General features: G+C 40.0%; 2 protein-coding genes across 6 annotated transcripts in view; one reads left to right on the top strand and one right to left on the bottom strand.

Moving 5' to 3' along the window:
* Positions 1-7,067, top strand: part of arhgap28 (Rho GTPase activating protein 28) — a 40,357-nt gene extending 33,290 nt beyond the window's left edge. For all 5 annotated transcript variants that reach the window (XM_053683458.1, XM_053683460.1, XM_053683464.1 and 2 more), the window contains 5 exons: positions 1,784-1,981; positions 2,346-2,480; positions 2,617-2,744; positions 2,827-2,891; positions 5,704-7,067. In XM_053683458.1, the coding sequence (XP_053539433.1) occupies positions 1,784-1,981; positions 2,346-2,480; positions 2,617-2,744; positions 2,827-2,891; positions 5,704-5,795 (618 nt within the window). In that variant the 3' untranslated portion in view covers positions 5,796-7,067. The remainder of the gene's footprint in view (positions 1-1,783; positions 1,982-2,345; positions 2,481-2,616; positions 2,745-2,826; positions 2,892-5,703) is intronic.
* A 1,096-nt stretch (positions 7,068-8,163) lies between these two features.
* lama1 (laminin, alpha 1) overlaps positions 8,164-14,938 on the bottom strand; it is a 50,245-nt gene continuing 43,470 nt past the window's right edge. Inside the window, exons 56-62 of the mRNA XM_017481237.3 lie at positions 13,402-13,508; positions 12,098-12,287; positions 11,825-11,977; positions 10,932-11,085; positions 10,638-10,771; positions 9,576-9,792; positions 8,164-9,029 (exon numbers count right to left, since the gene is read on the bottom strand). Of these exons, the coding sequence (XP_017336726.1) occupies positions 8,866-9,029; positions 9,576-9,792; positions 10,638-10,771; positions 10,932-11,085; positions 11,825-11,977; positions 12,098-12,287; positions 13,402-13,508 (1,119 nt within the window). The 3' untranslated portion in view covers positions 8,164-8,865. The remainder of the gene's footprint in view (positions 9,030-9,575; positions 9,793-10,637; positions 10,772-10,931; positions 11,086-11,824; positions 11,978-12,097; positions 12,288-13,401; positions 13,509-14,938) is intronic.

The following is a 14,938-nucleotide window of genomic DNA, read 5'->3' on the forward strand; positions in this document are numbered from 1 at the left end:
TTTAGAAAAGGTTGTAGCAAAGCAGTTATGCTCGTACTTAGATAGGAATAACATTCATGAAATGTATCAGTCAGGATTTAGACCTCCATCATAGCACAGAGACAGCGTTAGTTAAAGTAGTAAATGACCTTCTACTGACTTACGATCAGGGTTGTGTCTCGCTGCTTGTGTTACTCGACCTTAGTGCAGCTTTTGATACTATAGATCACACTATTCTACTTGATAGATTAGAAAATGTTGTTGGTATTAAGGGAACAGTCCTCTCCTGGCTCAGGTCTTATCTGACCGATCATTATCAGTTCGTAGATGTAAATGGTGATTTCTCCATGCGTACTGAGGTTACTTTTGGAGTTCCACAGGGTTCTGTTTTAGGCCCACTGCTCTTTACTTTATATATGCTACCCCTAGGTCAAATTATTCGTAAACATGGAATTAGCTTCCACTGTTATACTGATGATACACAGTTGTATGTTTCAGCGAAGCCAGAGGACAGACAGAAGCTTAGTAAAGTTGAGGATTGTGTAAAGGACATTAGACATTGGATGTTAATTAACTTCCTTCTACTTAATTCTGATAAAACAGAAATACTTCTATTAGGCCCACATGTAGCTAGAAGTATTCTTTCTGATCACATGGTTACTCTGGATGGTCTTTCTGTTTCATCATGTACAGCAGTTAAAGACCTTGGAGTGATTATTGACTCCAGCCTATCATTTGATGCTCATGTAGATAATATTACTAGGATAGCCTTCTTTCATCTCAGAAATATTTCTAAAATAAGAAACATATTGTCACTACATGATGCGGAAATACTAGCTCATGCATTCGTCACCTCTAGATTAGATTACTGTAATGCCATACTGTCTGGATGTTCCAGTAGGAATATAAATAAGCTCCAATTAGTCCAGAATGCAGCTGCTAGAGTCCTAACTAGAACTAGAAGATACGACCATATCACACCGATATTATCAATGCTGCATTGGCTCTCAGTAAAATCTCGCATTAATTATAAAATACTTTTATTAACCTATAAAGCACTAAATGGTCTCGCGCCACAACATCTAAGCGACCTTTTGGTTTTCTATGATCCGCCACGCCTACTTAGATCAAAAGATGCAGGCTATTTGACGGTACCTCGAATAGTGAAGGCTACAGCAGGGGGAAGAGCTTTCTCTTATAGAGCCCCACTGTTATGGAACAGTCTTCCTATTAGTGTTCGGGACTCAGACACAGTCTCAGTGTTTAAGTCTAGGCTTAAAACGTATTTGTTTACTCAAGCCTACCCTGACTAGATTCTGTTCTACTACTTCGCAGTCATAATTATCTTTTTACTCCCTCTCTCCTTTCGCTGAGCCCCACACGAATTTATGGAGATACTAGAGATCCAGATCCTTTCTGCCTCTGGATGGAGCTCAAATCTTCTTTAATTCCAGACTGCTGGGACTACGGCTGCTCCTAACGCCATACAGACTTCATATAAATCCATAATGAACTTTTTCACACTATCTGTTGTTACCCAGATGAGGATGGGTTCCTTCTGAGTCGGGTTCCTCTCAAGGTTTCCTCCTCTTAAAACATCTTAGGGAGTTTTTCCTTGCCACCGTCGCCACTCAGTGGCTTGCTCAGTTGGGATAAATTCACACCTTTAATATCTGTATACCGTGTTGATATTTCTGTAAAGCTGCTTTGAGACAATGTCTATTGTAAAAAGCGCTATACAAATAAAATTGAATTGAAAAAACTTGAAAAAATTGAATTGTATGTGTGTGTGTGTTATGATCAGGCTCTGCTGGAGTTTCTAAGGAAGGTAGTGGCGTATGAGGAGAAGAACCGCATGAGTCTGTGGAACGTCTCCATGATTGTGGCGCCGAATCTATTCACGTTTAGGGGAAAGAAGGCCAAGCAGGAGGAGATGCAGGGGGCGGCAGATGCAGCTCACCTGGTCCGCCTTCTCATCGTCCACCAGGACATTCTGTGGACGGTGAGGCTTGTACAACTTTCAGATCCGATAGCGGCGGAAAGTGTAGCCATTAAGCGGCAGCTAATAAACTGTGACCGAGATCAATGCATTTGATTATTTAAACCCATTATCAGCAACGTGATCAGCATGAAGTCATCTAACCTGACTGTTTATTTATTTATTTATTTATTTATTTATTTATTAAAATAGGGTTCAGCTGCCTAAAGCATGACCTCATTGCTAGTCTTAAATCCTCTTTAGTTATTTTAGATGAATGAGGTTTTGTCCTCCAAATCCATCTTAACTTCAAGTGTTAAGCCTGGGAGAGATTTTCCTAATCACATGCCACATCTGTCCTAACGCAAAGATGTTTGCTTTGTTTCAGGTGCCGTGTTTCCTCATCTCTCACGTGCGGAAAATGAACGAGGCTTCCATGAGTAAGAAGACTCCCAGCTCAGAGAAGACTAAGAGGAAACTACTGAGGAGACGCAACGCCGACAGAGAAAAAGAAAGGAGTGAGGTGGGCTTGTGTGTGTGTGTGTGTACGTGTGTGATCAGCCAGGAGTCACATGACCCATGTGTGCACAAAATGATTACTACAATTATACTATAACTATATAAAAAGTTATTGAGTGTCCTTAAAACTCTGATTTCAGGTCACTGATCTTCGTGAAGGGGTCATCAGGGTGCAGGCACCACTACATGCCAAGATCTCCATGGCGATCCAGCTGGACAGTAAGACGAAGGCTCGGGACGTGATGGCGCGATTTGATTTCGAGAATGGGTGTGTGAGCAGCATTTCTTTATTCCTACACACTGAGGAGTGCAGCTGAGCAGATGTGTCATATTTACCTTTTCTATTCTAGGCAAGCTTCTCGAAACAGCAGTAGAAAACAGAAGCGTTTTTTGTTCGAGGTTGGAGGGAATATCGGTAAGTCAGTGATTTAAAAAAAAAAAAAGAGAAAAAAAGCAAGCTTTCCTCTTGCATTCTATTCATTTTAATTGAAAGATTTCAACTTGTCATCAACGTTTGTAAAAGAAAGCGAAACGTGTGGATTGTAACCTTCTCAAGCGTATATGTTTACACAGCTGAATGCTTCAAACTAGTTTTAAGATGCATACAAATAGTGAGATGGATGTCAGTGTAAATTAACTTTCAAAAAAGAGAAATATAGAATAATAAAAAATAAAATAAAACCATTTATTTTGATTGTAAAATCTGATTGGCTCCTCGAAAATCCTCACCGTGCGCACGCCTGTGACCACGTATCAATAAATGCATTCTGTATAAATGTGTCAGGTTTTAAAGCAACAATTAGACTATCAGTTACAGTTTATCTTGTTGCCGAACATTAATATGGAAGAATTGCTAAAGAATAATAATAATAATAATAATAATAACAGGGCACACAGTGGCTTAGTGATTAGCATGTTCGCCTCACACCTCCAGGGTCAGGGGTTCGATTCCCACCGTGGCCCTGTGTGTGCGGAGTTTGCATGTTCTCGCCATGCTGCGGGGGTTTCTGCCGGGTATTCCGGTTTCCTTCCCCAGTCCAAGGACATGCATGGTAGGCTGATTGGCATGTCCAAAGGGTGTGTGAGTGTGTATGTGATTGTGCCCTGTGATGGATTGGCACCCTGTCCAGGGTGTACCCCTCCTTGTGCACCATGCTCCCTGGGATAGGCTCCAGGTTCCCAGTGACCCTGAAGAAAGGATAAGCGGTATAGAAGATGGATGGATGGATTATAATATTAATAATAAATGTTTTACTAAACATGCTGTATTTTATCATCATGTTTATTATATAAACTAATATATATATATATATATATATATATATATATATATATATATATATATATATATATATATATATATATATATATATATATAAAATCATCATTTTGTTTTAAATAAATTTAGGAATAACAGCTTACTGTTAATTGATTACATTGTGTGGTGGATGAACTGTTGTGTTTTTTGTTTTGAAATTTGTTAATAATAAATGTATATTTATTAAACACTGGATTTTATCATTGTGTTGTAACCAAAAGGCCATTCAGTGGCATTACTCATCATAAAATCACTGTAATGCACAGCCCCTCATGAGTTATTGCTTTATTAAATACTCTCGACAAGTAATTTTCATTTTACAGGTGTATACACATCTCAAAAAATTAGAATAACATGGGAAAGTAATTTTCTTTCCATAATTTAATTCAAAAAGTGGAACTTTCATATATTCTAGATCCATTACACGTAAAGTGGAATATTTTAAGCCATTTTTTTGTTTTAATCTTGATGATTATGGCGTACAGCTCATGGCCATCAAAAATCCAGTATCTGAAAATATTAGAATAAAGAGTTTATAATACAGAAATGTTGCATTCCTAGTGTCAAGCCAGTTCTGAACCAGAGACAACAGAAACGTCTTACCTGGGTTAAGAAGGAAAAGAACTGGACCGCTGTAAATGTTACATTTCATTTGGAAATCAAGGTCCCAGAGTATGGAGGAAGAGTGGAGAGGCACAGAATCCAAGCTGCTTGAAGTCCAGTGTGAAGTTTCCACAGTCAGTGATGATTTGGGGTGCCATGTCATCTGCTGGTGTTGGTCCAGTGTGTTTTCTCAAGTCGAGAGTCGATGCAGCGTCTACCAGGAGATTTTAGAGCACTTCATGTTTCAATCTGTTGACGAGCTTTATGGAGATGCTGATTTACTTTTCCAGCAGGACTTGGCACCTGCCCACAGTGCCAAAACTACTAGTAACTGGTCTGCTGAGCGTGGTATTACTGTGCTCGATTGGCCGGACGACTCGCCTGACCTGAATCCCATAGAGAATCTATGAGAGACACCAGACCCAACAATACAGACGAGCTGAAGGCCGCTATCAAAGCAACCCGGGCTCCCAGAACACCACAGCAGTGCCACAGGATGATCGCCTCCATGTCACGCTGCATTGATGCAGTAATTCATACAAAAGGATTAAAGCCCCGACTGAGTATCGAGTGCATAAATAAACATACTTTTCCCAGAAGGTCGATACTTCTATATTATAAATTCTTTGTTCTAATATTTTGAGAGCTGGATTTTTGATTTCCATGAGCTGTAAGATGTAATCATCGAGATTAAAACAAACAAAAGGCTTGAAATATTTCACTTTATGTGTAATGAATCTAGAATATATGAAAGTTCCACATTTTGAATTAAATTACGGGAAAAAGTGAACTTTTCCACGATGTTCTAATTGTTTGAGATGCACCTGTATTTTATAAAAATGCGACATCTTGTTTCTTAATTAGTTAAAACAAATGAATCTTTGGCAAATTGCTGTGGAATAAGAGGACATGCTGGACATGCTGTTATAGGAAAATAATCAACTTTAGGATGGTAGCGCCATCACATCATCCTGCTGTTGATTATTTTCCTATAACAGCATGCCTGTAGTGTTTTATTCCTTACATAATGATAATGGTTCGTTGATAATGGTTCAGATCAGTTTTTAGAGGTTTTTAAGTTTGTGTCCTGATGAGCAAAAGTGTACGCTGCTCTTAAAAAACAAAAATGTTGTGTTTTACGTAATCGGGTATGTAAACTTCTCATTCTTTTGATGTGTTCTGAAGTATTCTGAAAGTCTGTCTATGAGGAAGTGTGTCCAGACTTGTTCTGATGATACATTACTGTAACGTGATCATTTGTCTCACTGAATTTTGTCCCTAAATGAGGAATATTTTTTATTTCCAGGGGAGCGCTGCCTTGATCCGGACACTCACCTGCTAGAGGTTTACCGCGTGAATCCTCACTGTGAATGGGTCCTGAAGTCCAGAACAACCTGAGCGTATTTAGGCTACAGCTACAGATCGACTGAGGACGCTACAGCTGGGTCTCCTTTGTGCTCATTTCAGGATACGGGTCATGAAAACAGGAGATTGGAGAAGCAGCCCCTCTTTCCAAAACACGTTTAAAAAAAACAAAAAAAACATGCAAGTTTTTAAACAATGGAGCTGAGACAACCTCATATTCCCGCTTTTCAGATATTTAGAAGGATTTTGATTTATCCTTCAAGTCTTAATGTGGAAAGCTGGATTTGAGGCAGGCACTCTCCAGAAAGAAGGCTTTTCTTGTTTGTTTGGGGTTTTTTTTTTTTTTCCTTTCTTCTCCACGGCTTGCGTCATACAGGATGAACAATGCAATGCTGGTCATTGAAACTGTTTCATGCCAAAAACATGGGCTTCTATCTTATTGATTTAAGGCCACTGTTGAAGCATGTTTTCCCAATGCGTACAAGGCCTCAAATGTAAACAAAAAAACAAACAACAAAACAAAACAACAAAAAAAAAACAAAGCATGTACATATAATATTTATACCACTAATTTATCTAGGTATCTTGAGATTTTACCATGTAAACCGTAGCTGGTTTTGTATTACTTGCATACACTGACTGCATGCTTGCGATTAAGCCATGTGAACTTTATGAACTTTATGATTAGGTACCTTATGCATACTGATCATATAGTTATCATTATTTTACCAAGTGAACTTTTAAATGCCAATTCACAATGCGCTGATGTGGATTCAGTAGCTGTGCTGCATGAAACCCTAACAGGCTCTAGTGACTGTAGGCCGTCTGTTTTAAGCACTACATTATGAAAACTTTCTTGCACAGTAACCTGTGGACTGTGAATTTACAATGCAAATGAGACTCGACTGTTCTCGACAACTAAACTGAAGTAGAGAGTGATAACCATGCAGGCAAACGGGCTCATTGTGGAGCCTTAGGTTTCTGAACAAGCTGATAAGGACTGGTTTTTTATTTCGTTTCCACTTTCACTTCAACCCAATGCCTGTTTAGAGTTCGGTCCATAATCCTCCTCAATCCTCCTGCATCCAGTAGGCCAGCCGTACATCTCGCCTCTGCTCATTGCCAACACTAAGGTCACTGTTACTCTTAACACTAAGTATTGTAAACAAAGATGAACTCACTGCTCTAGTAATTGGTTCTCTTTTTGTACAAGGACTTTTTTTTTATTTTTTTTTAAATAATGTACTCAACTGTGTTATATTTTTATTTTTTCGTTTTTGTATTAACATGATTTGACACTGCCAACTTTGACTTGTGTTTTTTTGGCCTAAATATCACCGAATGCTCCAGTATTAACCATTGACCAGAATATCACGTGTACTGATAAAAGAACAGTACAGGAAGTCTAAGCAGTTGCTAAACTGCATCCATAAATAATTGACTACTCTGTATAATACACTTTAGAAACTGTAACTCTTGCTGCCTAACAATACGATATTAGGATGAGATCTATACCTTAAAAACCTTTTTTAAAAAGCGATTCCAGGTTACTTAGCTTTCTTAAACGTTTTATGCTGTTAATACTTGTACTAAAGGCAAGTAAAACCAAGTGTTTACTTAATACACAAACAACAAATTCTTCCTTCTGAAGAACTATTCCCCTACTTAGTTAAATAACATCGCATCCTGAAGTGTTTCATTCCTCATATAATCACAGCAATGTGCCAACAATTCATTTTTTGTTTCAATTAAAGAACGTCACACATTTAAAAAAAATTTTTTTTAGTTACGTTTAATGTTGTAGAATATCCTCAAAACAAGTTAGTTCTTATCATCACTTTCATTATGAAGCCATTTCCTCACCAGACTCTTTTTTTTTCACTCTTAAACATAATAAATAAAATAAAAGGCAGCTTGCCATGTTAGCGAGAAACTGCACAGCCTTTCATCCTGAAGACTTTCCTGTGTCGGAAAATGTAACGTTATGGCTTTATGTCTAACTCTTACAAAGTGCTGACACTGGAGACTCCTTCCAAAAACCATAAACAAACATCTCCTCACAGAAAACATATCCAATATCGAAGAATTTTTGAATTATGTGTCCACCATACAAGACCCTGTGTTAAGCTGTTACTATAGAAACAATGAAAATGACTGTCAGAGCTCTTTGTAGAATATAAAACAGTTCCTTTTAGTGAAATACCTTGAACTTGTCAAATTCAAGAATTCAGAAGGACTGTGGTATCAGCTGATTTAAAATATTCATATTCCAAGAATCTTTGGCAAAAAAAAAACATTTCACGATATTTGATAGTTTTGTAAACACCTTAAGCCTCTTTATAAAAAAAAAAAAAAAAAAAAAAAAAAAAACAAAGTCAGCAGATCAGAGAGGGGGAAAAAATAGCTCATTTAAAAACCTTTTTTTTTCTCTCATGCTCACTACAGTGACAGGAAAGAGCAGCTGTAAAGGAAATCTGGACCATCATCGTTAATCCTTACTGAAAGATAAATGGTGCACTTATATAGCGCTTTTATCCAAAGCGCTTTACACTGTGTCTCATTCACTCATTCACACACACACACCAACGGTAGCAGAGCTGGCATGCAAGGTGCTAACTTGTCATCGGGAGCAACTTGGGGTTTAGTGTCTTGCCCAAGGACACTTCAGCATGTGGAGTCACGAGGGCCGGGAATCGAACCGCCAACCCTACGATTAGTGGACAACCCGCTTTACCACCTGATCCACAGCCACCCAATAAGATGGGCAAAGATGGGTAAAAAAAAACCCAAATGTGATAGTAAGTGAATGAACGAGTTTCGCAGAGGAGGCTTCTTGGTAATTATGGTTCTTTTAAATGACCTGATGAAAGCATGTTTCATTAAAAGAAATTTTAAAAAAATGAAACGAATGAGGAAGTTTCCTGAGCACTTCATTGCATTTTATTAACAAACATGAGCAGTGAATCTCCAAGATTCTCCAAATTCTGTGCATTGACATTACCAACAATTATTTTAGAAACTGGTTTAGTTAAAATAATTGGAACGGATTACTTTTTTTACACATACAGTCCACAGGGAGTGATGGAAAGCACCGTCGAGTGGTTCAGCCAGCTGTAGCGGCAGGACAGGAGTGAGGAGAGACGCCAGGCCGAGTGAAGGCTGAACTGAACTCTAACGCGTCCGTGATATGTCCTTTGGAGAGGCGCAGGTTCCTCATGCAGCCCCGGAAAGACGTTCTGGCACTCAGACAGCTCTGCTTCACGTCAGCTGAAGTTAAGAGGAAAAGAAATATTAGAACACTTTAATTCCCACTTCTTGTTATGGTTGGACATCTTGCTTGTCCTGTGCCTCTCAGTAAGCCTTTACTCAGTAATCTGACAGGACTTCAAATAAAACAAATGCACACTTGCAGTATCCATCCATCCATCCATCCATCTTCTATACCGCTTATCCTTCCTTCAGGGCCACGGGGAAAACCTGGAGCCTATCTCAGGGAGCATGGTGCACAAGGCGGGGTACACCCTGGACAGGTTGCTAATCCATCGCAGGGCACAATCACATACTCATTCACACACCCATTCATACACTACGGACACTTTGGACATGCCAATCAGCCTACCATGCATGTCTTTGGACTGGGGGAGGAAACCGGAGTACCCGGAGGAAACCCCCGCAGCACGGGGAGAACATGCAAACTCCGCACACACAGGGCCACGGTGGGAATCGAACCCCCGACCCTGGAGGTCACTTGCAGTATATTTCTTACAAAGAAGAAGCGATACAACAAGATAGAAAGTCATGTAGGGGAAATACCCGGATATCCTCCAACATAGATGGGGTTCTTGGTCTCGGCCGAGGTAGAGGAAGAGTGTGGGTTCTCTGCGGTTACCGTCACTCCGTCTACAGTCAGACTTAGGCTGTGCTTTAGCTTCTTAGCCACCAGAGTGTGCCAGCGGCCGTCACACAGCAACGCCCGGCTCCTGGACACGGCCGAGAAGCGTCCAGCACCGTTATTCACATTGAACACCACCTGCATACACAACACACATACACACACACACACAAAGCAACATTACTGAGCAGCACAGACATACACTACAGCTTAGATTAGCTCAGAGAAATAAAACAAAGCACAAACTTTTATGTAATGTAAAAACTTTTATGATTTTATGTAAAAAAAAACCAAAAACCTGCGTGATATTTTTTATAAGATTTCAGAATATAGTTACAAATTACTGCAGAATGACGTTAGTGACTCTGAGCATTTTTGTGACCGTCTTGTCAATAATCTGCATTTTGTATGGAGATAAGAAGAGTGGACAAAGAGTTTGAGAAGTTCACTATGTTCACTATTTCAAACTGAAATTTGGAAGGTTTCATGAACCTGATCTCTCTTTTCATTTTCAGCTCCTTTAAACTCATTCATAAATACTACACCGCAGTGGTGCTGAATGCTTGATTCTGATTGGACAGAAGGTGTTTATTAATTAAATTATCATTATTTTTTTAAAAATAAAAGCAGCTTCGATGATAATGTTGGCTGTAAGGCTTATACTATTGCACCCTCTAATATGGTATTGTTTCTATAGCAACAGCTAATTCACAGGGGCTTTAAAAACACTGCGTTGATGCGGTGAAGTTTTCTGAAAGTAAACGATTATTTAGCATTTATGGAAGGAGTCTCCAGTATCAGTGATTTGTAACAGACCGGTAAATCTGTCTGAAACAAAGTTTTCAGTTTTCTGTTAAGTTCTTTACATATTTATGAACATAAGACAAGCAAATAACCAAGGACAGGCCACCCACGGTTAGACGAGTATATGCACACTGTGTTTAGTGTGGACAGAAAGTTTGGGGTCCTGGTGTGTTCCTCACCTGTCCATTGAGGAGCTCCAGTCCGATGGCGTCCACTCTGGCGCTACTCACTCCCAGCAGAACGCCATCCAGCGCTGTGGAACGCAACTCCAAGCTGACGGTCACATCAGAGCCCACGTAATAACCCTCTTTCACTGAAACACAGAGAGAAACCAAGACACAAGAGTCTCAGTGTTTCCTGAAGTGAAAAGTCTCTTCATTTTTAATTAACCAGCGTGATCATTAAAACAGCTGTGGTACAATCACTTAAGAGGAAATGACTCTGGGATGCGGTTATAATTGTGTGATACTGACTGAACGCGGCGTATGCTGAGCCGTTGAAGAAGGTGCCGTCTTGCACTGAGCTGAAGCAGGAGCCGGTGTCATGAGATGCCGCTGCGTTATTCACGTTCAGTTCAGCATTGTTCAGCTTGACCTTCTGCACACAGCCGGCTACACTGTGGGTCACCTGCAACACACACACACACACACACACAAACACACACGCCAAATGGAAATCACTCAAATTGGTCCATATATGGATATTTTGGTGGCTGTGGCTCAGTTGGAAGAGCGGGTTGTCCACTAATCGTAGGGTTGGCGGTTCGATTCCCGGCCCACATGACTCCTTGGGCAAGACACTGAACCCCAAGTTGCTCCCGATGGCAAGTTAGCGCCTTGCATGGCAGTTACATTTACATTACAGTTGCATTAGCAGCTTTGTAGAACCGCTAAAGACAAATGACAAATGCCAGTCAGCTTACAGTGCATGTCTTCGGACTAGAGGAGGAAACCGGAGTACCTGGAGGAAACCCACAGGGAGAACAGGCAAACTCCGCGCACACAGGGTGGAGGCATGATTCAAACCTCCAACCCTGGAGGTGCAAGGCAAATGTACTACCCTGTTTTTTTGGTGATGCTAAAAACATGCATGGAAAACAGTTTTTAAATGCCGTATGTCTGACACAACAGTGTGTTGTGGTACCAAATTTTCTTCATACATATCATGAATCATGATAACATCTATAAGTATCATGATGGAATATTTTTGCCATATCTCCTACCCCTATGTTTAAGCACTTGCTCATTTAACAGGATGTTACACCTTCACGGTTTTTTCCAACAAAATAACACGGATGCTCTTAAGTTCCTGCACAAACAGTGTAATTCTTGTGAAGGATCAGTTTCAGAAGTAGATAAACACTCACATTTCCAATCCTCTTGGCTGTATATCCTGTTGGCAATCCGCCCACGTACAGCTTCCCTTCCACATCCAGACTCTGGCCTTTAATGGCTGTTTGCACCGACTCGGCTCCATCGACACTGATCAGTATACTCTTCTTACTGAAGCTGGTCCTCACCTGTGCACATATAAATACACACACACACACACACACACACACACACACAAACCCCATAAATCATGCTCTCTAAGGAAAGAGAAAAGGAAAGATCCTTAGGCATATGAAGCGGTTACTCACAGTGTGCCACAGTCCATCACTGATGTGTGTGTGTGATGAGGTGATGGCAGGTCCTTTGCCCAGGTCACAAGAGAACAGCAGTCGACCTCCCAGCAGCTGCAGCACTGCATAATCCTGCTGATTAGCATTAGCCATGTAGTACAGGATCCCACTGTGAGCCAGTGTACGGATCGACAGCTCAATTGTAAAACTGCAGACAAAGAGCATAGCAATTAGATGCAACAAAACATCTGTTTAGCACAGATGACAAAAAAAAGATACTTTGACCATATTAACAGACCACATGGTTTGGTTGTTTTTTGGTATCCAAACATTCCGGGTCGCTAGCTGGCTATGAGTGCTGCTCTGACAGATTAAAGCAAGCTGCCTCCTCGTCAGGATTAAACTCTCTGATACCTATAATGAGCTAGCCTGTATAATGAGATACAGACCTGAACTGAGCAGAAAGTGCATCTACTAGAATGGCAGTACCAGATGAAAATGATTCATTACGAGTCCCCAAATTCTGCAAACTAGCATAAGCAGGAAGACCCAACTCATGTGCTGGGAGATGGAGTATGTTTTTATGCTTACTGTAGCTGCTTTTTCATATCAGAACGTCAAGAGCCGTGAAGTTCTTATTAACCGTTTATTTGTTTCTAAACACTAGTATTCTTGGGAATGACATGACATGGGTGCATTGAGCCATAGCTGAGAAAAGGACTGGATGTGAAACTTTATGAGCACAGGCCTCCTGAATAATGCACATGTAAACATAAGAGGTCATGTTCTGCACACTGCTCATGAATAAATACCTGTAGTGTTTGAGACAATAATGAGAGATTTTACTAAAAAGAAATGGCAGACTAAATCACAATATAAATGCAAGAGAAGACCAAGAACCTGTATATTCTTCATGAATGGTTTTAGCAAGCTGTGCCATCCATTCATTTTCCATACTGCTTATCCCACACAGGGTCGCAGGGAGCCTGGAGCCTATCCCAGGGGACTCAGGACAAACCCTAGACAGGGTGCCAACCCATCGCATGTTACACTCACTCACAACGCATGACTTTGGACTGGGGGAGGAAACCGGAGTACCCAGGGGAAACCCCCGAAGCACGGGGAGAACATGCAAAGTCCACGCACATAGGACGGAGGCAGGAGTTGAACCCCCAAAAGTTCATCTCAGTGCTCTGTATTTAACTCTGTAACCCTCCAGTTGCTATCAATTCATGCTGGAAATATGGATGAAAAATATATACTGGGACATATGGAAGAATGGGACAGTTTTTAAAAAGGATTTAGTTCCTTCAAGTGCCTACCTCGACCTGACTGTTTTATTCTTGAAGCCAAACATCATGTGACTGTTTTTGGAGAGTCCAAGCTGGTGTGCATCTGGGATACTTCCTGTGTCATCCATGGCAGCGCACTACAGAAGTACAATTACCATGTAAGTCCATGTCAAAGTGCAACGTTCTTATCACATGAAACTTGTTTTGACAAAACAGTGTGGAATCTAAGGCATGTGACAGAGCAGCTACATACCTTGTATTGTACTTTTCTGTAAATAGACTAGTGACTGTAATAATACATAATATAGTACATTATAATGCATGTGATGTGATGGTGATCGTGATGGTGTTATACAGTTGCAATCAAAATTATTGAACCCCCACTGCAAATCAGGTTTATTGTCAAAATGTACAGACTTTCAGCTGTTTGCAATGAACAAATCAAACAAAAGCAATTGAAATAGTTCAACACAACTAATGCTTCAAGTGGTTTCCCCAAATTCAACTGAAAATGCAATTTATAATGATTTCTCCAGTTTCAAAATGATTCAACCCCTTCATGTCAAGCATCTTTAGTACTTAGTAGAGCACCCTTTTGCTGTTATGACCTGCTGTAAACGAGATGCGTAGCTTCTGGCAGCGTTCCTGAGGAATCTTATCCCGTTCATCATGAGCAATGGCCTCCAGTTCAGTAATATTCTTGGGTTTGTGTGCTGCAACCACCTTCTTCAAATCCCACCAGAGATTTTCTGTGGGGCTCAAGTCAGGTGACTGTGACCCTGTAGAATCTCTTTTGTTTGATTTGTACATTACAAACAGCTGAAAGTCTGTACATTTTGACAATAAACCTGGTTTGTCATGGGGGTTGAATAATTTTGATTGCAACTGTAACTATATAACATGATGATTACTCTGCATCGTCTAAACATTTATATATATATATATATATATATATATATATATATATATACACACACACACACACACACACACACACACACACACAGTATATTTCATGGTTAATAAACATTCTTAATTATTTTATACCATGCACAGCTAAAGGTATAGCTTTTATGGGCTTCACACTGCATATATTAGGATCATCAGTTGAAATGAATCAGAAATAATTAGGCCAATCCTGTAAACATTTTTGAATCTGAAACCACTGAAACCAATTAATTTGTTCCACACTGGCACAAAAATCTCTTGTAGATATAAATACTTAATACAGTGTTAAACTGTTTCATTCATGTTGGCGATCTCAGTAGGCTTCTGAAAAAACCTGCGTCATTAGGGATTAGATCTAAAAATTATTTGGAGAGGTAAAGCTGTCCTAATCCGACCTCCCACCACCATCCAAACAGCTGAAACGGAAAAATTAGAACTGAGGATTTCAGGAAGCGGCTGCCAAGTTTCAACTAAACCTTTAGTTCTGTTTATGGCATTGTGAAATTGTCCAAATGTTATCACTTAATAGATCAAGTTTTTTTTTTTCCCATTAACAGCACCACTTAAACAGTATTTATTCATTTTAACATTGTGCGTGTGTGCGTGTGTTAGAGCAGTG

The sequence above is a fragment of the Ictalurus punctatus genome, chromosome 1, assembly GCF_001660625.3.
Source record: "Ictalurus punctatus breed USDA103 chromosome 1, Coco_2.0, whole genome shotgun sequence".
Lineage (NCBI taxonomy): Eukaryota > Metazoa > Chordata > Actinopteri > Siluriformes > Ictaluridae > Ictalurus > Ictalurus punctatus.